General features: G+C 36.2%; 1 protein-coding gene across 10 annotated transcripts in view; it reads right to left on the minus strand.

Moving 5' to 3' along the window:
• Positions 1–24205, minus strand: part of DLG2 (discs large MAGUK scaffold protein 2) — a 1008740-nt gene that overhangs the window by 275500 nt on the left and 709035 nt on the right. For all 10 annotated transcript variants that reach the window (XM_090134092.1, XM_090134093.1, XM_090134091.1 and 7 more), the window contains 3 exons: positions 15938–16074; positions 7599–7743; positions 4716–4857 (listed from right to left, as the gene is read on the minus strand). In XM_090134092.1, the coding sequence (XP_089990218.1) occupies positions 4716–4857; positions 7599–7743; positions 15938–16074 (424 nt within the window). The remainder of the gene's footprint in view (positions 1–4715; positions 4858–7598; positions 7744–15937; positions 16075–24205) is intronic.

Here is a 24205-nt window from a genome sequence, read left to right on the forward strand (position 1 = left end):
CCATGCACCCCACAGTAGAACTTACACATTGTGTAAGTTATGGCATGGGCCTTTCAAGCCAGCTGTATTTTCACCCAACAAAGAGCCATTTCTGCTTGAGGGAGCCCCCTACACTGCAGCCCTGGTTGGTACAGGACAGTCATTGCATACAGCAATCTTCATCCATACAGCTTGTCACTTAATCAGGAAAGGCAGTCAGGCTGGTCAAGTACATGATTTGCTTTTCGTAAATTTCTTCTTGGTCCCTTCAGTGCCTGGCAAAGATGATGATGATGTACTTAAGCTTTTTCTATATTGTCTGCCATTACTTTCTCTCCCCAGTCAGTTTTGCCCTCCATCAAATTTTACTGTCATTTTTGAAATGAGCACACCTTCAGAATTACTTTCTGTTATTCTTTATGACCACTGTAAAACTTAGCTCAAACTCATCAGCTTTCTGATTTCATCACTATGCAGGCAAGGAAACCTTGTCTATATCTCAAAAGCTCTTTGCTTAGCCTAGGAAGCCTTATGCTGAATTTCTTGTCTTCCTGCCAAACAGGACGGTTTCTTCCTGAGTTCTCAGTAAGTTTTATTTAGAAATCATCAATTTTTCATGGGCTGTATATCTCTGTGGCAGGATCCCAAGCAATATTGCTTAGCAGTCTTCCAAAAAGGCTGAAGACAGTTCTGGAGACTCCAGTCATAACTTGCTGACTGCCTTTTCAGACTTCTTTGAATCATGAACTCAACCAACTTATGATCTTAGCTACTACCACATTTTAGACTGATTTTCCCCTCTTCATGAGAAGCAAGTCAAGCAGAGAATTATGCTTCTTTATTCCATCAAGGATCATTAGGAAATTGTCAGCAAACACACTTAAAGAATGTCCCAAACTGCCTGCGCAACACTTCAGTCTTACCAGGAACTCGTATATTTTTGTACTAAACAGATAAATACCACATTCTATTAACCTGAAATGTAGCTATTTTATTTCAAGTTCAAAATGCAACATTTTTTTTTTTTTTTTTTAATAGTGGAAAGCAATGCTTCCATTCCCCAGCGAATTTAAAATGAATCCAACAACAAAAAAAATAGAAGTAAATTATGCCCTTCACTGACAGCATTCTGGGCTAAATCATACATAACTTACAAAAGCCTAGTAATTTAAAAATGACATTCAGCTTCATTAAAACTTATGGCTGAAGATGATTTGGTACTTTTCTGTCCTTTGCGCTCACATTAAGTAATTCAATTAAATTCAATTAAGTAAAAGATATACTGAAAGATATATTTTTTTCAGATGCAGATTTAATATCAGACCAAAAGAATACAATTTTTATCACCGGAAACACATATTTTTTTGGACAAAAAAAAAAACCCAAAAACCAACAAGTATTCAGGTAAAAAAAATCCTGAATCTGAATAAAATACATTAAAAAAAAAAATCCAACGAAAAGGAAAAGTGAGAAAACGTGGGCAAATTATGGTAAACCTTCAACCACTTCATGTTTACCAATAGATTCATTACAGCAAGTACGTTTAGTGAAAGCTTGTCATCAGCGTTATCATATGTACAATGAGATTGCAAATGTCTATTGAAATTGCTGTTCCAAATATTTTTAGCTGGCACAAATGAAAATCTGCCAGAAGTGTTGCCATACTATGATTGCATGGATAATAAATTTCCTTATGTGATCACCATGTAAATTACCCCTGAGAACCTATTATAGCAAGAACCAGGTAGTTTTAATAGATAGCACTGCAGTAGTTGGCAATCATCTTAATTATAAAAAATTATGTGAAGAAACCTAATTATAAATGTTGCAATCAAGGGATCTATAGGGTTCAGTAGAATTATCAATATGATAATTAACTTCCCAAAAGATTTTAAGTCTTTCTTAAAATGGTCAGCAACAAAGACTTTTGAAATATCTTCCCATTTTAAAGGCACATTCACCAGCAAATCCTAAGGTATTGCACAGGGAGAGTGCAATCACTATTCTCTGTTTATAACTCTGAAGATTGCAATGAGTATTAAGTGGCATTTTCAATAGTTAAACACTTAAATCGATACACAATAATCAGCTACACAGATATTATTTAAAAAAATAACTGCCTCAGCCTCATTCAAGGCTCATTTTGAAGGTCACAGTTTCTCAGTCATAGAAGTTAGAGAAGAAACCTGGTCTCTCCTGGCTCTTGTTCAGGTATCTTTCAGTGCATATGATTTGTGTTCAGTGAGGAAATCCAGCAGCAAGAAATGACATTTTTCTTAAAATACATCACAGTATTCATTTTGTCTTTGTGCTTTTGTATCCTGGATAATATCACTGTAGCACACTATTCTCACTTGCACATTTAAGTTCATGATAGTCTCTTCTGTAGGCAGAATTAAGGTCTTGTTTAGAACTATGAGATCTGTATTTGATTTGCTCTGTTGCATTTTAGTGTCTGCTTGTATTATTCGATGTCTTTATTTCTGCCAGTGTCACCTGCCTGCCATGGAGTTGATACATGTTCAGCTGGCCTCTTCTGTCTGGAATTCTAGACAGGAAGAATACTGGACAGGAATATTCATAATATATCCTGTTTTGCTAAGTATTCTTTTTTTTTCCCAAAAAAAAACCCCACAAAATGAAGGTGGCTGGTGTGAATACCTCAGTGAAAATTGTTTTACTGTCAGGGCTTAAAACAAAAAAGTTAACTTGTATAATAAAAAAATAAATGGAATAGGAAGACATCTGTCTTCCAAAGCAGACCAAAAAGGCACACTAATTAATATCAATATATATCTTACATGCTTGTAGAGAAGGTCTGCTCTCTGCCGGATACCTGTCTAACTAATGGACTGTCACTGTCTTTTCTTACACTGTATCTCTTTCTTCCTCTCTCCCTTTTTCTTTTTAGTTGAAGCAATTAAAAAGTTAAAAACAGCTACAAGGAACAGAAACAAAGGACTTCTAATGATAATTATCCATCACCTTACAGTTTTTGTAGCTGTTTAAATGATCCTTTCATTTTGAAGACACCTTTTCTCTTTTTTTTAGATTTACTTCCTTTATTGTCAGTGATTTTTTGCTTTTGTTTTTTAAACTCTTATCTTCTTTAAAGATTGCATTTTTTTGCTGCTTTTAAACTTAATGAACAGTCAGTCTTAGTGGCACTAGTGTCTCATTAAAGAAGTAAGCCTTCATCATTGTAACCCAGATACTATATTAGTATTATTCCTATATATAGACATTTTAGGAATTATGAGGTCAGTACTCAGGCAAATAAATTGTCCTTGATGGACAATTTAATGAAACCAAAGTTTTAAGTCTTAAGTGAAAAATGTAACTTCTTGGAATAGTTTGGAGAAAAATCATTCTAACAGAATGTCTCACAAATTGAATAAAAGCAATGTTGTTTTTGCATCCTCAGTCAAAACGAAGTAGAAATTCTTTTACCCAAGACAGGGAAGCAAGGTGTGGTTTCCATAAATTTATGACCTGATTAAAAACTCCATCATGATTTACTCTGAATCTGTCTGATGCAACAAGCCAAGCAGCTTGAGATCTTAATCATATGCAACAAGAAATAAAGAAGGCAAATTAGCAAATTATGAAGTGAATGCATAAGAGGCTAAGATTCTTTGGTCTACACAGTAGGCCAGATTAGATAACCAGAAACAGCCTGCCTTTTAGCTTTAAACATAATAAATCTGTAAATACTGAAGTGCAGAAAAAAATGAAATTTGCCATTTCCTTTGGTACTTGACATTATGATGAAGGCTCATTTCACAAACTTAACAACTGTTGTCTTCTAAGTGATTGGTAGTGCTCGTTAAAAAAAAAAAAAGACACAAGGTCTTATTAGTGACACTCAACACAAGACTTGAAAGAACTCTTTTAAGAGAGAAAAGAACAATTTCCTCTGTGTCTTTTCTAGCTGGAAATCAAGTAAATAAATAAAATCCCCCTAACTTGTTAAAAAAAAAAAAAAAGAAAGAAAAGAAGGATTAGGAGCGATTTCCAATGGTCATTTTGCTGATAATCACAAGAATTCCTTTCATAATATAATCAAGTACCACACCATAGAGTTTTCTTTTAACCTCCCTTCCTTTTAACTTCCACAGAAAGTTGTTTCATAATGTGATTTTCTATTGTTTAGGAGACTTTTTTTGGTTTCACACCTTAATTTATTCACAGCTATTTACAGACAAAAAATTGTTTACTTTTTCTTTCTTTTCTCATACTGTTTACTCTCTATGGCATTTATCTTTCAGAGTGTGCAGAGCAATTATAGAGTATTTCAGCTTGCTTTCAGAGAACTAAACAAGCGGGCTGTTCAGAGAGTACTCTCACAGACAGGTACAAACACATGTACCATCACTCCACCCATACCTGCAGTGAGCCAGATGAGTCACCAGTCCCAAGATCTCCCAGCTGCACCAGTAAGGAACTATCACAGTTAATTCTGAAGAACCAGAGTGCTCTTCTCAGTGCCAACACTGCTCTAATGTTGCCATGTTGTTTAGGAACAAGTGCAGGACTGCACCAAGGAAACATGAACTTCAGGTCATGCATTTATGAGATCTTCCCCTTAGTTTCTCTGTAACTGTAGCAGTTTTAATTCATCTTGAACATGAGTGAAAACAGCTACATGTTATATGCCATCAGAGATGCACTAAGTGTTTTACCTATGTTCATTTTAATTGCCATGAAACCAAACAAAAAAAAGAAAAGCATCTGACCTGGTGTAGTCATCCTCCACAAGCATGTGCTTTGGAATGGGTGAGTATCTTCCAGGTGAGATAGGGGCCAGAGACGCCTTGTACTCTAAAGTGCCGTTGTTTCCAGAAGAGAGTATATGATTTTCCATTGGTGGAGAATAAGCTGTTGTAAGAATAAGCATTTCTAGTTAGCCACTGTTGATAATAGCAAGTAATAATAACAATAATGTGGCTCATTTTGCAAGAATTGATTCTTCAGAGGGATCTGAATAAGGAAGAATAGATTGTGAGACTGCAAACAAATAATTTCTTTAATCAGAACAGACTGGAAGAAGGAAATGCATATAGGATAGAATAAGATTAAGAACACACACCACTTTGGCTCCCGTACATAGAAGTGGGAATAAAACACCAAGAATTAAATTCAGGATAAGATTAGGAATTTTATGGATGACAAGAATTACTAATGGTGGAGATTTAAATTTGTGATTTACTAAAGGTTCAGCTTTTCCTAATATAATTGAAATTTCAATACCAATACAGATGGTATTATTTACAACATGGCAAATTTGTATATAAAATAGAAATACGATACAAATCACATACAAATTAATGAAAAATGTTGATAATTACATGATTGTGCTGTATGACTCTATCTTGTATATTTGGATTTTGTTATCTGCTTGCTTTTTGCAGTTCTCAAGTTACTAGCAATAGCTGTAATCAAATATATAGTTAATATAATTAGAAAAGGAAAGGACAAGTAGGAAAAACAAAGATGAGCTAGAACTAATCTCATTAAAAGAAGTCTTTCTAGTCTTACTTTAAGTCTTTCTTTCAGACATCCAGGTACAGAATGCTTCAAAGCAAAATATCTCTACTGGGACAGTCCATTACTGATTCTGAAATACTCTGAACATGTAGGTATAATGAAAAGTTCCCCATGAATAAATGAATCTCTATGCACCAACAGCCTGGGATGGGCTACTGCAAATCTTTTCAACCTTTGCTCCCTCTCTGGAAGTGTGTCTGTCTTCTTATACCCTGCTGATCTATAATCTGACATAATAAACACACCCTTTTAGAAGACCCAAATTATTATTTTAGAAAGTATTATAGAGCAGGAGATTGGATGGAGACATTTAGTTATTTTACTTCTTGTGCTTTGCTAAGATCCAGACCAGACTACTACTGAACAACCATAACTGCCATCTGTTGTAACATTTGCTAAGTAAATAGTTATCCTCAGCACAGTTGAATATACCACCTGATGTGCACATTACAAAACCTTCCCTGTTATTTTTATGGAGCAGTTTGAATAAGGAGGATTACGGATATTATCTTTCCCCTTGACTACTTCATTTCACAGTAGCAATGCTCTGCAAACGAGCAGAGAAAATTAATATCTGGCTTTTATTGAGAAAATCTACCTTTCCCAGCCGCTGGCTTCCTGGCCACAAGTGCTCCTAGTGTTATTGGCAGAAGATCAAGACTTGCATAGATCAGTTGCTAAAGCTCTTTTCAAAAATTAAACTACCACACAATTGTTAGGCGGAGCAGCTAGTCCCTGCTGGTTGGTAGTAGAACGCAAGGCAATCAGTTTTTAGTGAACAATTAAATGAAGGAAAGGAGATGCAGTAACAATATGGATAGACTGACACTGTAAATATAGGGACCTGCAACTGAAACATTTAGATTACATTTATGAATGAGAAGGGAATGCGAATGTCTCAGTGTGGGAACATCAAGAAGACTGCCAGAAGGAGATATAAAAGAATTGAACATGTTGATTGTACCTAAATTCAGCAATAGCTTATCAAAACACAAAATAACCAGGGGCAACTTCCCAGGAGAGCCTACAACCAAACTAAAAGAAAAATTTGAGTTATTAAGAGATGATAGCAAGATATAAAGACTTGATAGGAGTATTGGACACTTGGACTGGAAAACATAGGAAAAGTGAGTAAATCCAGAGAGAAGATTCTAATCACTGTTATCTCCTCAGGGCTACAAAAAACATATTGTCAAGGAGGTAGGCCTTAAGAGGGTGTGTATTGATAGGGATTCACAGAAGCCCACCCTTGCACTTGGTCATCTCAGGGAAACCTGACAAGCTCACATTTCTTTCTGCGTAGACACCACATGCCAATGTAGATGATTTTCAGTGCATAGATATCACATGCAGAGTAAAAACAGGTTGTTTTAAAATAAAGTAGTCTATCTCTCAAAAAAAAATCCTTCGCTGGGCTTTACCAATAACTAAACGACTAAGAACCTCATAGAACAACTGAAAACATTTAATACAATGACAAAGTTTTCAGTGGAGGAGCATTTGTTGACCATATGTAAAGTTAATGGACAGACTGACAATGACGCAAACTGGAACAGGAAGTGAGGAAGTGGATATACATGGAAAAAAGGCAGATTTATGCAGATAGTGATTTTACATGCCAAATAAATATTTCAGGCAAATATCTATTCATTTTTCTCAAGCTTTTCACTGAGTTTATTTGGATATTTTTCTGTTTTTACTGATTTTTCATTGGAGAGAGGATTCCTGTCTACAAATCCAATCATATTTCAAAATACATTTGCATATATTTGCCACTGTAATTGTCACAAGAGTTGCAGATTAATCTGATCACTTAGACAACGGCTTATTTGAGTCAGCACAGCAATACATTATCTACATTCCTACTTTTGCTGCAAATATAGTTTAGTTGAGCAGCACTATTTACAATATTTCGTAAACACAGCATACTTAAGTAGCAATAAACATTTCATTTTTTGTAGTCTTCCAATCTGTTTCATAACCTTTAATAGAATACATTAGATAAGCTATGAAAAAAACACAATCATCTGATCAACTGATCTCATAGAAAATGAAATGCAATAGTCACTTACAGTGAGTAATGTCTGGTGGGCCATAAGGATCAGTCATGTAAATGGTGGTGGGCTTTCCAACTTTTAGATAAACTACATCTGATGTGTTCTTCAGTATCGCTACTGCCTCTTCATGGGTAACTTCTTCTAAACTATAATTGTTTACCTTAAAGGAGAAATCAGACAGGTGAGTTAGGATGCAGCAATGGACAGAATAATGACACTGTCTTGCAGTTTTTGCAGTGTTAGAAAAACTCAAAGAGCACTGAAGATTATAGTTATAGTAGTACAGCAGAATAGAAAATAAAGTTTTCTTAGCAGATGTATATTCAAATACTGATGTACTATTTTTGATAATACCACAGAAACATAATGGGTTTAGATGGTCTTGTTAGTAGTTAAGTCCTTTGTGATTCTGCTGCCAGTATCATTATTAGCATAAAACTATATTTTAAAATAATTTAATAACATCACATCATTTATAGAAATTGCCTGTATTATTTGACCTCCCAAGCTCATCTGTCCAAAATATCACATAGAATACATGGCTAGGACCTCAGATATACTTAAGACCTCAAAATCTTTTCATCCATAATATGTCATTGGCAATTGATATAATAGGAGAGAAAGTAATATAAAGAATGAGGGGATGTCTATGAGGAGCAGGAAATGAAAAAAAAAGAAAAGAAAGAAAGCAGTTAATCAGTTTTCTGGAAACACAGGAGAAAGATGCTAAGAAAAAAAGAGGATGAACTACTGGTTCTGTGCTCTGTCCAAGAAGAATAATACTCAATGATAAGAGGACAGGTTTACAGATTAAAGAGGGATGGAGGCAGTAAGTCTTGACTATTTATGCTTTACTGCCAGAAAAAGGAAATTCAAAGCAAAGTGTCAGAAGTGGTTTATTGTAGAAGGGTATACAAATTACTCACATGTAAATCCACTACATCTACTAATGTCAACAATAGGTGTGCTCCTATGAACAGAATACTAAACAGCCCCTGTACCAAAAAGTATACAACCTGAATAAAGTAGTCAAAGGACAGAGGGAAGAGGTAAAGAATGTAGGTACAGCTTTCAGATGTGTGGTGTAAGGCAGAAGACAAGACTACATTTCAAGGTGAATGTCATACATGAAACATTTGACCATGATATAAAGCACCATCCTTCAACTTTTACAGTTATTACAAGGATTCCTTGTAAACTTTATGCATGATGGCAGAAGAAGCTCCTCAACTACAGTGTGACAAAGTACAGCACTAAATCACATAAGGCAATACATACTTTCTAGGGAATTTATTTTCAGTAAATTACAGGAAACTTGGCTGTTACACCAAGCTACTGGCAAAGGTATTAACTGGTAATTGGTAACTGGAAAGAAATCCAGATTTTATGAAGCACTGGAGGACTGTTCATATTCAGATGATACCAACAGCAATAGAAAATGACTGCTCTCAGATATTATTGCTAAATGCAAGGATTCTGTTTAAATTTTGATCCTTGCATAATTCTCAGACTTGCTTTTAAGGTTGATTGAAACAGGCAGTGACAGGCGTATTATAACAACTTGACATGAAGAGCAATGATACAATCTAATGCTCACAAGAGAGCTCCTGACACTGTATGCTGTATTTTGGCAGGTCTTCTTTTTAAATAGAAGTATGATCCCTACGTTATATAAATTTCTCTCCTTTTTTTTTTTTTTTTTTTAATTTCAGGAACAACATTCATATACACATGCACTTTTAATAAATATATTTTAAATACTAGACTGGTAGGAAGCGGCAGTGACTGAAAATTAGCCTCTCTTACTGCTGTATTTCATAACCATCTCTAATATTGAAAATTCACACTTCTGTTAATACCACTACATAGTTATTCTTCACTATCCCTCCTTCCCTCACTGTCTGTATATTACTACAAAATCACAGACAGAACGAGGTTGGAAGGGACATCTGTGTTCAACTAGTCCAGTCCCTGTTCTAGCAGGGACGCTCCAAGCAGGGTGTCCAGGACCACGTCCAGGTGGCTTTGGAACATCTCCAACAAGGAGAGTCTATGAATTCTCTGAGCAACCTGTTTCATCCTAAATCGACGAGCTTTTTGTTAAACTACCACTTCTGTTTAAATAAAAGATGTTCTTAGAGAGGAAATCAAATCAAAACAAAACAAAACTAATAGAACCCTACTTCAAATATCATAGGTCTACATAAACAAAGAAATCTGGAAAGCAGCTTCTACAAACAGAAGGAATGATATAAGAAGACATGTTGATATAACAGGAGAATAATAAGAGATATAAATAATACAGGATAAAGGAAATTAAAATACTTAGTAGCACAATCAAAGAAGTGATGGGGGAAATAAGGACAAAATGTTGCCAAAGAGAAATAAAGACAGGTTTTTTTTTTTTTCTTTTTTTCTTTTTCTCTCCTAAACAGCATAATCAAGCAGTGAAGTGTAAACACAAGCAAGAATTATTTGGAAGTTTTCCTAGATTAATATTGGAAAATAAAGGCATTAAGTAGCAGCTGAAGTGAAAAGCTTAGAATTCCCCAAAAGGCTGTACAGACACTTTAAAAAATAATTTCATTCACAAGAGCATAAGCTGATAGCTGAATAAGATCTCTGGAGGAATAAGTCTGTCTTAATTCTTTTTTTTTTTTTTTTAAAGGGAAACTGTTCCACTCCTGTATGTATTTAGAATAAGAAGACTGATTCACTCAGTGAATGAGACAATGAGGTGATCTTCAACTTGTCAGTGGTAATGTTTGCTTTAGTGTAATATTCAGAAAGTCGGTTTTCCAGAGCAAATCCTGAGTGAACACTGGCCAGAAAATACTTGCAGCTTGGCAGCTGTAAATCTAGAAATACTGACGACCTTTTTTAAAACCCACCATGATTTAAACAGCTGTGAAAACAAAGGTATTTCAATCACAGAATCATCAAATTATGGGCGTTGGAAGGGACTGCAAGTGATCATCAAGATCAACCCCCCTGCTAAAGCAGGTACTTTACAACAGATCACACAGACTGGTTCAGATGAGTCTTGAATATCTCTGTAGAGACCTCACAACCAGTTGGTTTTTGCTGCTTTTTGGAGCAACATTGGAGGGTCCCTGGAATGACACTGGCTATTCTCCAGTCTTCAGGCACGTCACCCATTCACCAAAAGTGGTTCAGTAATCACCTCTGCCAGATCCCTCAGCACACCTGAGTGCACCAAAGCTGAAGCCCAATCATTTGTTCTAAGGAGGCTTGGGTTAACTAACTATGCATAACTCCACAGACTCTTAAAATAGTTGTTTAACTGCTGGAATCTGAACAGAAAGAAACCGGCATGCACAGCTGTCACACCACGGAATGAACAGGATCTTGATCATCTTTGTGAATCAGTGGATTACAACTAGGCAATCATGTATGGAGCAGAATGTAGGCTTCAGTGCATTGGAAATGATGGTGGCAACATTGGAATATCACACAGTTTGCACCAGGTGGATGCTGACTAAGCTGAAGGCTCAAAATTCCAGTTAAGACAGAGAAGACGACAACCTTTCTCTTGCAACATGATAACACCAGGGCCCCATACCACTTTAAAGACTGTGGAGCAAACAGTGGCTGAACTGTCCTACCATGCCCACTACATAGTCTACACTTGACACCTTCTGACTTCCATCTGTTCTTGCTGATGAAAGATGGACTATGTGGGCAACATTTTCCTGCAATGATGCCCTCATAACAGCTGTGAAACAGAGAGGCAGCTTTGCTGGTGCAGATTTTTATGACTGTGGCCTGCAAGCTCTTGTTTATTGCTGGCAAAAACACACTGCTAATGGTGGTGACAATGTTGAAAATAGAAGTTTGTAGCTGAAAAATTACTCTAGCAAATAATGTTATTGTTTTTTTTGTATCTGTGTTTACATGGAAATAATTAGGAGGCATTCCTTGCAGAGTAACCTACATATATTGAATAATCATTCGTCAATCACTTTTACACTGATTTTGTTTTAAAAAAAATGTTTTGTATGCAATGAAATGGTATGAGGATGACATAACTGTGTAGGAATGATCACACAATAAGTATTCTGGGAAGGAATTAACTCGGGAGCTTATAGCTATGGCTCCATCCTAAAATTGATTATAGCAAATCTACCTTTGAATGCTAGATAAAGTATTGTAAGTCTAATGTCAACAACAGTGTAAAGTTAGTTCAGAGCCCACTGCTGCATCAGAATGGATACAGCCACTGAATCCCCAGAGCTGGTTCAGTACTAATCATTCTCCATCTATACAAATACATTTATTCTGATGTGCTTCCTTCCTGCTAGCCAGCAAGTACAACCAACAGATCAGGTACTGTCTGTTCACACTGCTCTACCTTTGTTTTAACTGGGTAATGTCCGTAATTCATCAGCCTTTCTGAATGAAAAATATGTGCACCAGGACTGATCTGCAACAACAGAGGGTGTGGATAAAGTGGCATCTACTCTGCACGTGTTCTAAGGGAGTTACTTTGGGTTATACGTAGTTGGGCTCTACAGACTGAACACCTGTTAGCAGCTGTAAAGCAGTGCTAATTAGGAATGCTTTTGCTGGATGTTTACATTGTCTGGTGTAGTTTCTTTCAAAAAAATCACATTTGGTTTGTCTCCTCAAAGATCGCCCCCACAAGATCTTTTCTGTTCTGAAACAAATGCTAATGTAGATGCACCTAAAATTTAAATGATTTACTCTGACTACTTTAACAAATGATTCTGCAGCTATGTGTGATCTGACAGAAACTGATGCTGGTATGGAATCTTGTAAGGCACAGTTTGACAGCTGTAAATAGCAACCCACCACAGCCCTGGAAAACCACCCAATGGTATTTTTTCAGCACAGAATGGGCTTGCAAGCAAACACGAACATCTGGAAAAAGAAAGCAGCTCTTTTTTTTTCCTTATGGTTTTAGGAAGAAAACAGAATCAAATTAAATCTTGTGGTGTGTGAGTAACATCACTTCTTATAAATGTACACATCCCTAGAATATCTGATTTCTCTGACTGCATATGTTAGAAGGCAAGAGGCTAACAGATATGGCCCAAACATTCAAGGTTTTGGGGAGCAATAGATTTGAAGAGTTAACAGAATACTTATAAGAGAGCAGCTTAACTTCTACTGTTTTAGAGGTTTCCCTGAAAAATACTTTGCTTCTAACTACCAGTGTTTTGTATTAGTAAAAAACAGTTTTATAGTGACTTCTCATTTATCCATTCCGCAGGCAAGCAATTCCAAGGTGAGATGATAACATTAGATAAAAGAAAGTAATCACAGCTCTGGGGACAACTAGCAGCAACCTCCAGTGTTTACAGTCATCAAGATGGAGCTAAGCTTTTCAGAGTGGCATGTGGTAACAGGGAAGACTATAAACAAGCAGTTAGAGGGAACAAGATGCCCAGAGAGGCTGTGCAAAATCTATCTCCAGATGTTTTCAAGACTCAATTCTTACCAACCCTGCATGACTGTAGAGCTGAATCTGCTTGAGTTGGAGGTTGGACTAGAGACCTCCTGAGCTTCTTTCAACCTAAATTATTGTACTAGACTAAGATGATACATGATTCCACATTCCTTTCGTCCAGTGCCAAGAGAAGCAGCCTTGTGGAGACACCCAGTACAGCCATAATCTCACTGTAGGCATTACTATGGATATGACTACCAGTCTACAATAGGTAGAAGTTTCCTACTAGGTATAAGTCTCCAGAGCAGAGCTCTGGTCTGTTCATTTTACATATACCTACCAAATCCACTGAGTTCAGTTTTTGGCTGGAGCACTCTTAAGCTTCCTCCAATAATTTTCCTACTGGTTACCTCAGAATTATCCCTCACTGGAGAATTTCTATGCGGAAGTGCTTAGAATAATAGGATAGAAGTGCAGGCTCAGTGCCACAGAAACAGAACTGCACAGATATGCCCTCGTATAGATTTCAAAATAATTACAATGCTCAATATTTACATAATACATCTTGTGAATGCTTAACACACTATTAGCAATCTGCATTTAATAACGGTAGGATCATCAAACTGTGAAATGCTCAGGTGGCATCTCATTGTTTTACATTTCAATATTAGTTTTGATTTTGCAGCATGTCTTTTATTACATCTTAAATTTTAATGGATTTTATTTGCATGTTTTTTGGAATCTGAAAGCATTTTATTCAGACTTATCAGAACACAGGCACAAAAAAGAAACAACCATTCCAGCAGCTGCTGGCAATTCTGTAAGACTAACACATTATAGCAGATTTTACAGATAAATGATGGAAAAAAACAAAGATTGAGGAAGCATGCACTAGTGAGAAAAAAAACAAACAAACAATAAAATGTTGAAGTATATAATAAACAAGGAATCAACGAAGCAGCCACAGACCACACAGGTGATAATAGCAATACTGCATTGATCAAAGCAATAAGACTGACGAAAGAAAGCAATGAATTCTTTCTTTTCACAAAGGTACATGAAGTAAATGGCTTGAACTGACAGATACTACCTGAGGCAGAAAAGAGAAAATATTGAAAGTATTCAGGAAAATCAGAAAAACCTCAAGCTATAAAGAAATCAAGGTGTCTTACTGGAGAGAATCAGAAAACATAGCTTTTTATCTCCGTGAATTGTAGAAAATGTAAGGGTTAAATTATACAAAGAACAAGTTGCTATTTGGAATGAAAAGCTTGGTCTGGAAGTATATGGGTAGTGGAGAGCAATATTATGATTTTTTTTGTCCCCTCATTTCACACAGAAATGATAAAAGGAGATAATTGTAAGTAATGAACTGGTCACCGAAAGAAAAGTGGCATGGAAATGTGACATCAAACATAGTGGCAATAACTTCTGGTCATTTTCAGAGGTCAGATGCAGGAGAAAGAATGAAATTCTACATAGTGATGTATGAAATTACTATTTTTCTACTGAAATTCCAGCTAATTAAGTGATGTTGAGAGAGAGAATGAAGAGTTTTTTGTCTGTGTTGTGTAGATATTATTTATTTCTTTAGGTAAGTGGGAAGAAAATTATAATAAGGTAATACAAATTTGCAAATAACATAAAAATTGTGAAAAAATTCTCATCACGGAAAAAAAAAAAGAAGCAACAGCTGAAGGCAAGTAGATTTTCTACAAAGTGGAAAATAACAAAATACAATATAACTTTGGCAAATACAAATACACATTTCTATAGAAAAACAAGCCAAAAATCATTAAAGAGTAGGGACTTGAAATTCAGTGTGCTGAGAACTTGCAAAGAAGAAATATAATTTAAATGTTAAGTTTCATTTTGCTTTGAGTTTGATAACAGCATTTGATCTTTTAGTTGTTTTATCTGCCTGTGTGGGTTAATTAAAAAAGGTTAAAGTCACCAATCAAGCAACTGAGTAAGTGTCTTTTATGTTCTGTTTAATACACAGATAATGAATGGTCATCTTTACATGTGACTGGAACACAGTGGCCCTAGCCAATAAAAAAAATGCAGTTTTCTTATAGAAAAGAACATAGACATAGTTTTACGGGCAGAAGAAAGGTCACAGCAATTTTTCACTGCTTAGACATTGTGTCATAAAACCGAGCTACCGCAGTGCACTTTTTTTCCATCGCAATGATTTAAAACCTATTTCTGTACCTGCTGAAATATTTGCAAATGCATTGACATGAATACAACCTGACATAGATCAACTTTTGCTGATTCACCAGAGTAAGTGTTTCTCCCTTACAGAGTATTAAACAAACTCTGAGAGTGGGAAATAGTTACCTAGAGAGAACAGGGTACTAGCTCTTCAAATATTAGGAACAATTTCCCCAAGCAAGATCCATCAGAGAAATAAGAACAGTTCAAGACAAGCGTATCTTTTATAACACCTAGATGGAGCATCTACATGAAGCATCCATCCATACACTGAAATATAGGTAACAATCAACTCGTGGTGGCTACGAAAGCGAGTTTTGTTGCATCTTTCTACTTTCTTACAATGATCAATACAATGAGTTGAGCAGTAATGAAGCCCTTACTGTAGAAGCTCTGTGGTGAATTTTGACTAGCTGCTGATGTGTATGATGCATTTATTCTCCTCTTAGTTAAATGACAGTCACAGTAATAAAATCTATTGCCTTTTATTCACAAAATGTTGGTTTTCTGGTATAATGTTGTGGGTTTTTTTAACTGTAGTCTCAGAAACACATATAAACAGTGGGAAAAAATGAAGATAACAGAAATATAACAATTATTAGAGAAGCTGTAATGGTTATCTCCAGTACCACATAAAGAAAATAAAAGTACCTATATGAAATGACTTTCATTCATATAAAATGCAATTTAAACTTGTCACACTTACCATAAGAAGTCTATCTCCAACCTGCAACCTCCCATCTTTTTGTGCAGCTCCTCCTTCAATAATCTTGGTGACATAAATGCTGTTGTCCCCAGGAATGTGTTGGTTTCCCACTCCTCCTGCAATACTGAAACCCAGACCTAGAGAAGAAAAGGAGAAAAAAATGTATTAGCAGTGCAAGAAATAACACTAAAGAGTTCTAGGGCAGCACATTTAATCTACTATACATTTGCAATATTTTTTTTTTTACAGAAACACAAATAAAACAATGTTTATTTGATGGATCAGTACATCTTCACTTTTCCTGGAAGGTAAGGCATGCAAATGAATTACTGAAATTATTTTTAACGTACAATTATAGGATAGCAGTCATAAAAAGAATCAAACTAATAATGATTCTACCCCAATGTCTTGTGATCTGTAGGGGCCAGTGAAACCTTAAGCTTGGACATTATTTTGATAAATGTAAGTATAAAAGACATCACAACTTATAACAACAAAATGAAAGGTATTCTTGTCCACAGAATCTGAAAAATACTGAGAGGCTTACTGTAGATATTATAAGTTTCTGCAGTGCCACATTGAAAGTGAAAATAAAAGATAAATGGTGCACATATTTGAATTTAATTATGCTTTGCATGTTTTTCTAGGACACAGATATCTTTGGCTATGGATATATAAAAAAGTGATAGTCATTTGTGCACATACAATTTTCTCTCTGTCATCTGTGAAATTCCTAGTAATGAAGATTTCAACAGCCAAAATTTGAAGGAATGTCTACAAGCTTGTATGAGTCAGGAAAAGTATACAGAACATCAATAGGTGTAAGAGCTTTTCATACTTTTCCCATTTTTTGACACGCTACATAAAAGACAAATCATTGCTCTCACTTATAATAACATTTTTATCTCTCAATCAAGAGAAAAGGCAAAAATCACTGTATTCTATTTCCATAAAAATTCCACTTCATGAGATTATGTTTTATAGATCAGAGATCTAATGGGAACTTCTACCTGAACAAATAAGCTGTTACTGACAATAATCTGCTTAGATGATTGCTTCAACCAGGCATCTCGCTTTTAGCTGCACAGAAAAAATAGTATCTACATAGAGAATAATTACTAATTTTATCTATGAAATACATAGTGCTTAGTCAATCTTACAGCAAACATAGCAGTAATAGCTTCAGCCTGAGCAGAGAAAATACAATAGGAAAAAATGAACTGCGTGGAACTTGGCATTTTATCACAAAACCACCAGCTGACTGCTTGTGCCCTAAATTTAAGTGAAGGTTTATTTAATACACACAGGTTTCCTTAGCAGCTGTATGGATACAGAGATAAGATTTTTTGAGTCAATTAAATCTTTTTTGATACATTATGCTTTTTTTCTCATTTTATTTTTTTTGATAGCCATTTTTAGTTTAAAAGAGATGTGAGGTCAGATAACATAATGGACTCTTAATGGATACCATCAAGACAGTAAATCACAAAAAGAAACCACTGAAATTATATCTCAAATTGAAATACCGCTTACTTAATTAAGATGGCTATTAACAATACACATAAAGTTAATTCAGAAATATGAGATAATTAAAATAAAGCTTTATTTAATTTCCAGCTAATGCTGGTGATGACTGTTACTATTTGTGTTCTACTTCTGGGACAGCTACAAGGATAAAAAGACTGTGGTTTCTTCTACATGGATGAATTTGCTCATTACCCTGTTGAGTGCTTTTGAAGAAACAAAAAGACATTCTAAGAAAACACCAAGAATTAAAATTCCCTTTAAAACTTTAGTTGTAGACTAGGAACAGAGATTGAATAGTGTTCATTGGTGACATAATTATCATCATTTTGAAAAAAAACCAACAACAAAATGCACATTTCTACCAGTAAAATGAACCTCTGAGAGATGCGATGAGGGGGCTATAGTGCAGCTGCAGAGCTTCCTTCAGCTCCACTGCTCACCTAAGGCACAGCTGTGGGAAGATTAGCTTCAATCTTTTCCTTTATTATAACTGTAAAGGGCAAGATCATTTCTGGCTATATAGCTGTGATGTATTTTATGCAGATGGTTTCCTAACTCAGCCTGGTCCTGTTGTAGTGTAATAGAAGTAAAGACCATAGCTTCCATTTCCTGCAGCACTGAAATGGTAGTGTTTGCTGTTTGCATGGTTATATCACAACTGACATATGAAACTGCAAAAAATAAAATTAAAAAAAAAAATTGTAACATGCTATGCCATTACAAAAGTGAAGTTTACAATGATGAAAGGCGTACTCTGCTTCTCTCATGGACATAAAATATAATTGTGTTACAATGCATGGGGCTATATTTTGTTTGTAAGCTGGGTCTGCCTTTGGGATCCACATAACTGGCTGAGAGTATAAAAAAGAATAAAAAAGCAGAACAAGGCATGGGGAATTACTGTGGGGAAAAAAAGTGAGGGTGGGCTGGACAGAACTGAAGAAGAGAGTTTCCGTGGCTTTCCCACCTAATAACAATCTAGGTCCATCATACTTCCATGCTTTAAAAGACTGTTTTTTAGGAAGAATGGGGAATGGAATCTTGGCAATGCTTAGTTTTACTGAAATTATTTTTGTCAATTGCTAGGACATTAGGAAAGTATACTACAATAAAAGTTTGGGGCAGATTTCATCTGTCCAAATGATATCAATCAACTATGCTCATCATTTATGCCAATCATCTATGCTACCTTTATAAACAATGGGAATTCATTAAAGGCTTTTAGAGCATGAGTCATTTGATCTCTACAGAGAACTGAAAGAGACAAGATGAATCACAGTCAAGTTCTGAAAGGCTGGGGACTGGGTGTGGGAAGAGATAGGTGGGAAGATCAATACCATACAGGTTCACCTCCAATTATATGAAAGGTTTCTGTTTAGTTTTAAGACCTGCAGAAGGTTTGTGGATCTCTTTTCTCATTGGCTACATCACATTAGTATATGAGATTTTTACTCTATTTATTACTCTATTTTAAACACAGATAATCACTGAAACTTAGGGAAAAACAGGGATCAAGATCTGTTCTCCAATCCCAGTTCTTTTCTCTGCCGAGTAGAAAAAATCAAAACCAAATAGCATATTTAATTGTAGATCCTTTTTCCTATGAACCCCTGCTGTCAGGAAGACTTTGCCATCAGAATATACATCATGAGTCCCTTTGAGAATAGCTCTCTATCTCACTTCCTACTTTCTTCGCGCACAGTATCCTTTGCAGCAACACCTAAACTTGGACAGGGGACCCAGTTTCATCATAATAGCAATTAGATGGAGAAAAAGAAGAGATTTCTCCAAGGGGAGAAAGATGATTGGGTTTAATAATGGTACATCCATGCCAAGCTTCATTGCAGTTAAAGCCACTGTAGGCACATATATGATGCGTAAAATAGACAATATGAATCAAACTCTATTTCTTTCCATTTCCAGTGAGTAGGTATTTGTAAAATTCATCTGCCTTTGGGATCCACAAATGTAGGAGTTGGTTGTGAAGTTATTAAATTACTTAAGAGTGGAATGAGGCATTGCTGTTATCATGAGGATACGGCAAGGGAAAGAGCGATTCCGTCAGAACTGCAGAAAAAGTGCTGATGTTAACAGTGATTATATATATTTATGCATTCTTTTTTTTTTTCCCCTCAATTATTAGCAAAAAATAAATAAATTTTAAAAAAAAGTCATCAAAAAAAAAAAAAAGGAAACATTTGTAGCCAAAACAATTTAAAGGCCTCCTGAGCACAAATTGTAGCTATTTCACAAAAAACATAATTAATTCACAAAAATGTAACTATTTACATCTGTTTTGCATTATTTGCTCTATCACTAAATGCATCAATAAACTAGTAAGAACATATAGAGAACATATAGAATAATTGAATCACAGAATTGTTGGGGCTGGAAGGGAATTTAAGATCACCTAGTTTAAATCCCCTGCCATAGGAAGGGACACCTCACTAGACCAGAATGCTCACAGCCCTGTCCAACCTGGCCTTTAATGCTTCCAGGGAGGGAGCATCCACAGCGTCACTGGGCAGCCTGTTCCAGTGTCTAACCACCCTCACAGTGTGGTTAGACAGAATTTCTTCCTAATATCTAGTCTAAATCTATGTTCCAAATACTTTTCTTGTAAAAAGTAGGTATGGAGACTTCTCCTAGAATTAGTCCAGGGATGGGTAATAATAATGAAACCTTTATATGATAATAAAACCACTCTGTAAGACACAAGAACATAACACTTTCCAGTAATCGGAAAGGGAGCCTAAAAGGCAAACTGTAGCTATATAAAATCAGAGAAAGATGTGAAGTTAAATGAAAGCCTCATTAGTAACCCAAATGAAATGTTGTGATCACTCACTCTGCATGCAGACTGTCAAGTTGTTTGTTTGTTTGTTTTTTAAGCCAGAAAGTAGAAAGAGGGTTTTGGAGAATAAATTCAACATGAGTCTCCCAGTTCTAGCTGAGAAGCTCCAAATAATGGAGCAGCCAGAGGAAGTCAAATTTAAGTCATAAACTTAAAATGTAACTGAGAACCACATCAGAACAGTGTACTCTAGAAATATAAAATGGGCAATTCCTAATTGTTAGATTCCTGGTTCTACTCCAGCATCTCTTACCATCAACCAACAGATGTCCTCAACAATGTATACCTTTGTGAAGTCACACAATGCACAAGACTTGTCACAGAAATAATAGGTTAGAATTTAATGGAATGTGGAAGAAAATGTTCATCGAAGCACAAGAAGAAATGAGAGCATTCCTAGCAATAAAACTGAAAAGGAGTTGTTTTTGTCAAGCCTAGAAGGTCTAGGCTGCTAAGGTGCATTGCAGGCAGATGACCCTGTGCGGTAACAGCAGGATGTTGGAAACATGGGTACAGAGTGTGGCTGTATCCTTGAGAAAGCTGGTAATACCACTGAAGACATGTATTTGCTAAATGAATTAGAACACGCAGTGAGCAGTTATTTTTCCTATGTCCTAGGGAGCCCAAATAAAACAGTACTGTCAACACTCCATAACACTGGTAGACTCCCAGACAGTATAAAACATCTGCCCAAAAATTAGTTCATGGTCATCAATCAAGAAGATGCTATGAGGGGTTGTAAGGGTTCTGTATTCCATGTCCTCTGTCACACCAGAGTGAGGCAGATCACCTCAGTACATTCATCTTCCGTTTTGTGAGGATGCAAATACAAGTTAAGTGAATGAAACAGAGAATGAATAGGGGGTACCCTTTCTAGAAATTTCACGAATACATATCTCCTCTCTTCCCAATGATTTCTCATTGTGCTTTTACAACTATTTTCTACAATCGTATGAAACAAACAGATCTGCTTCAGAACTCAAGTTTTTCTGAGAAATTAGAAATCAGTATTGTTTTATTGTTGAAATTAAGCTTCCAGAGTCAAATTAAATGATGTTTAGTTGTCTCTTCCTCTGAAAAAGGACAAACCTTTTCATGAATTTATCAAACTTGGAACAAGGAAGTTCCAACCAGATCTGTAATCTACTTACAGGGAGGAAAATAACATGGATAATATAAAATGCATTGACATATAACAACTGATTGACTTGTTTTGAAGTTACCACAGTTCTGTCTAGTGCCCTATAAATAAACAAACTGAAACAAGGTTAATTATAAACAGAGGAGCAGCAGGGAATATCTCCCTTTCCCCTTCTGCCCAAACCTGTAGTTGGCAATTCTAGTCTTCCTAGAGGAGAGATATAACACCTCATAATTGTGGAATTTTAATATGCTTTAATATGCTTAATATGACTTATGATTAATGTTCATTATTGACAGCAAATTCCTTTATTATTCACTATAACAAAAAATATAATATATTACGCAATGAAAATTAAAATGTTTCACAATAATTGAAAGATACAAGGAGGAAGTGATTTTCCTCTACAAAGTTTTATTTCTTTCTGTTTTTAATTTTCATCTCATGGATTAATTCCTGAGAAACCACTAATCCCAGACACAGAATAAGTTACTTTTTCTCTCTCCTCTGTGTTATAAGGGTAGGTTCAAATATCAATTCATTTGAGTGAATTATAACAATTGCTATTCCTGACTCATGTCACAGCTCATATCAGGAGTTAGAGGAATAAAATTTGACTACATTTTGTTCTGTGGATAAAAAAATCAGTCTAAAGTACTGTATGATTCATCAAACTTTAACTAATATTCATAACATGCTTAAAAGCTGACTACTTTCATTGCCATCATTAGTTCCTTTTTCCGACCTGCTCCCAAATTGCTTCAGAGTGCTCTTTGTAATGAGCAATTTGGTAATAATCTCAACTGGGAAGGAGGTCCAGCGCCCTACAAAGCTGATCATTAGCCGGTCTTTCCCTCTAATGGCCTCAGGTTAAAAATTTCAAGTATCTTCCTTATTGTTTTTGACATTACTTTGCAGAAATATGTTGTATTTTCAGGTATTTCCCAGATTATGTCAGATAGAATAAAGATGATGTACAGTGCCACAAGGTAAGAATATTCTTTGAAACCACTTAATGCATGCAGAAAATTATTGTCCCTTTTATGCTCTGTGTATCATTATATTCTTGTGCTTTCACATACTTATCCAGCAGCTGTTATGCAGCTCCTTTGTTCCAGCCCACAGCCACTTTTATTGTGATTATGTCTATCACTCCTGACATTCTGGCTGTCAGTGCATTACCTTTCCATACTTCTGGACCAGCAGAGGTATCAGATATCAGTGCAGCCTGGGCTGAGGATGTGAGTGGAAAGCATACAGAAGGCTTCCACTAAGTGCAGCCAGCACTTTTGTGACTATGACTGAACACTGCTTAGCAGCTGTGATTATATGGCAGGAAAAGAAAATCCCTTCCATGAATGTCAGTACTATTTGCATAGAAGCACTGATGCCTCTCTCCAAAGGAAGGAACTCTTCTGTCACCTCAGCAGAGAGTTTTGGGGTTTGCTGCATGGGTGCAGATTTTTGGTTGGAGTAGATAATAGCAGTGACCTTTTCCAACCTTAATGATTCTAATTTTTGTCAGAGATTTTAGTAGAAAGTAAACAGTAACATTTTGCCTCTTAAACTATTTATCTGCAAAAATTTTAAACACTGCAAATTCAAATGTTCAAATAAATCTTAACAAAAAGCTGTTAATCCTCATTTTAACTGTTCTTAATTTAATAATAATTTAATATAAATCTACAACATTGCAGTAACACAAGCTGGATGCACAGCGCTATAAAGGGATCTGCAGAAGTCTGCTCTTACTGCATTCTTGACGAAAAGCAGGAAAGAAAACAACAGAATCACTGAATGACTTAGGCTGGTGGGGACATTAAAATCATTCAGTTCTGACTCCCTGCCATGGGCTGGTTGCCCCCCACCAGCTCAGGCTGCCCAGGGCCCTCCAACGTGGCCTTGAGCACCTTCAAGAATGGAGCACCACAGCTCTCTGGGCAGCAGTGCCAGGGCCTCACCACCTTCTTGGAGTAAAGAATTTCCTCTAACACCTAACCTAAATCTCCTCTCTTTGAGTTTAAAGCCATTCCCCTTTGTCTTATCACTATCTACCTGTGTAAAAAGTCGGTCTCCCTCCTGCTTATAAGTTCCCTTCAAGTACTCAAAAGCCTCAGTGAGGTCCTTTTCTCCTCCAAGAAACGATCCCAACACCCTCAATCTTTCTTCATAGGTGAGGTGCTCTATCCCTCGGTTGATGCAGCTGACCTGCACTGCAAGAGCACACTGCTGGCTCACATCCAGCTTTTTGTCCATCAGGACCACAGAACCATAGAATGACTTGAGTTGGATGGGACCCTAAGGATCATGAAGATCTAACCCCTCTGCCACAAGCAGAGCTGCCAGCTGCTAGATCCAGTGCTGGACCAGGCTGCCCAGGGCTCAAACTGACATTTTTGGCTTTTACTCCCTGCGCATAACTACCCCTCCTCAGATGACATTCAAGACAAAGTTTCATGAAAATTTAACCACAAACTCCACTGAAGCTAGCTACGTTCCATTGAACTGAAAGAGTGGATTGGCTGGTTGGTTTGTTTGGAATTCAGCTCCCCAAATTTTTCTCCTCATTTTCATAATAATAGGTTAGTCTAAGAGAAACACTTGCCTTGTGTTTCTGACCCAGCCTTTTCCAAGATGCTCCCAATCTAACTGTGCTGAGATTCCATAGTAATACGCCCTTCCAGAACGCTCCCCAAAAAACTGTGCTGTGATTCCGTGCTTCTATGGACTTCTAGGAGCTTCCTAA

Source organism: Phasianus colchicus, chromosome 1, assembly GCF_987193195.1.
Source record: "Phasianus colchicus chromosome 1, bPhaCol1.hap1.1, whole genome shotgun sequence".
Lineage (NCBI taxonomy): Eukaryota > Metazoa > Chordata > Aves > Galliformes > Phasianidae > Phasianus > Phasianus colchicus.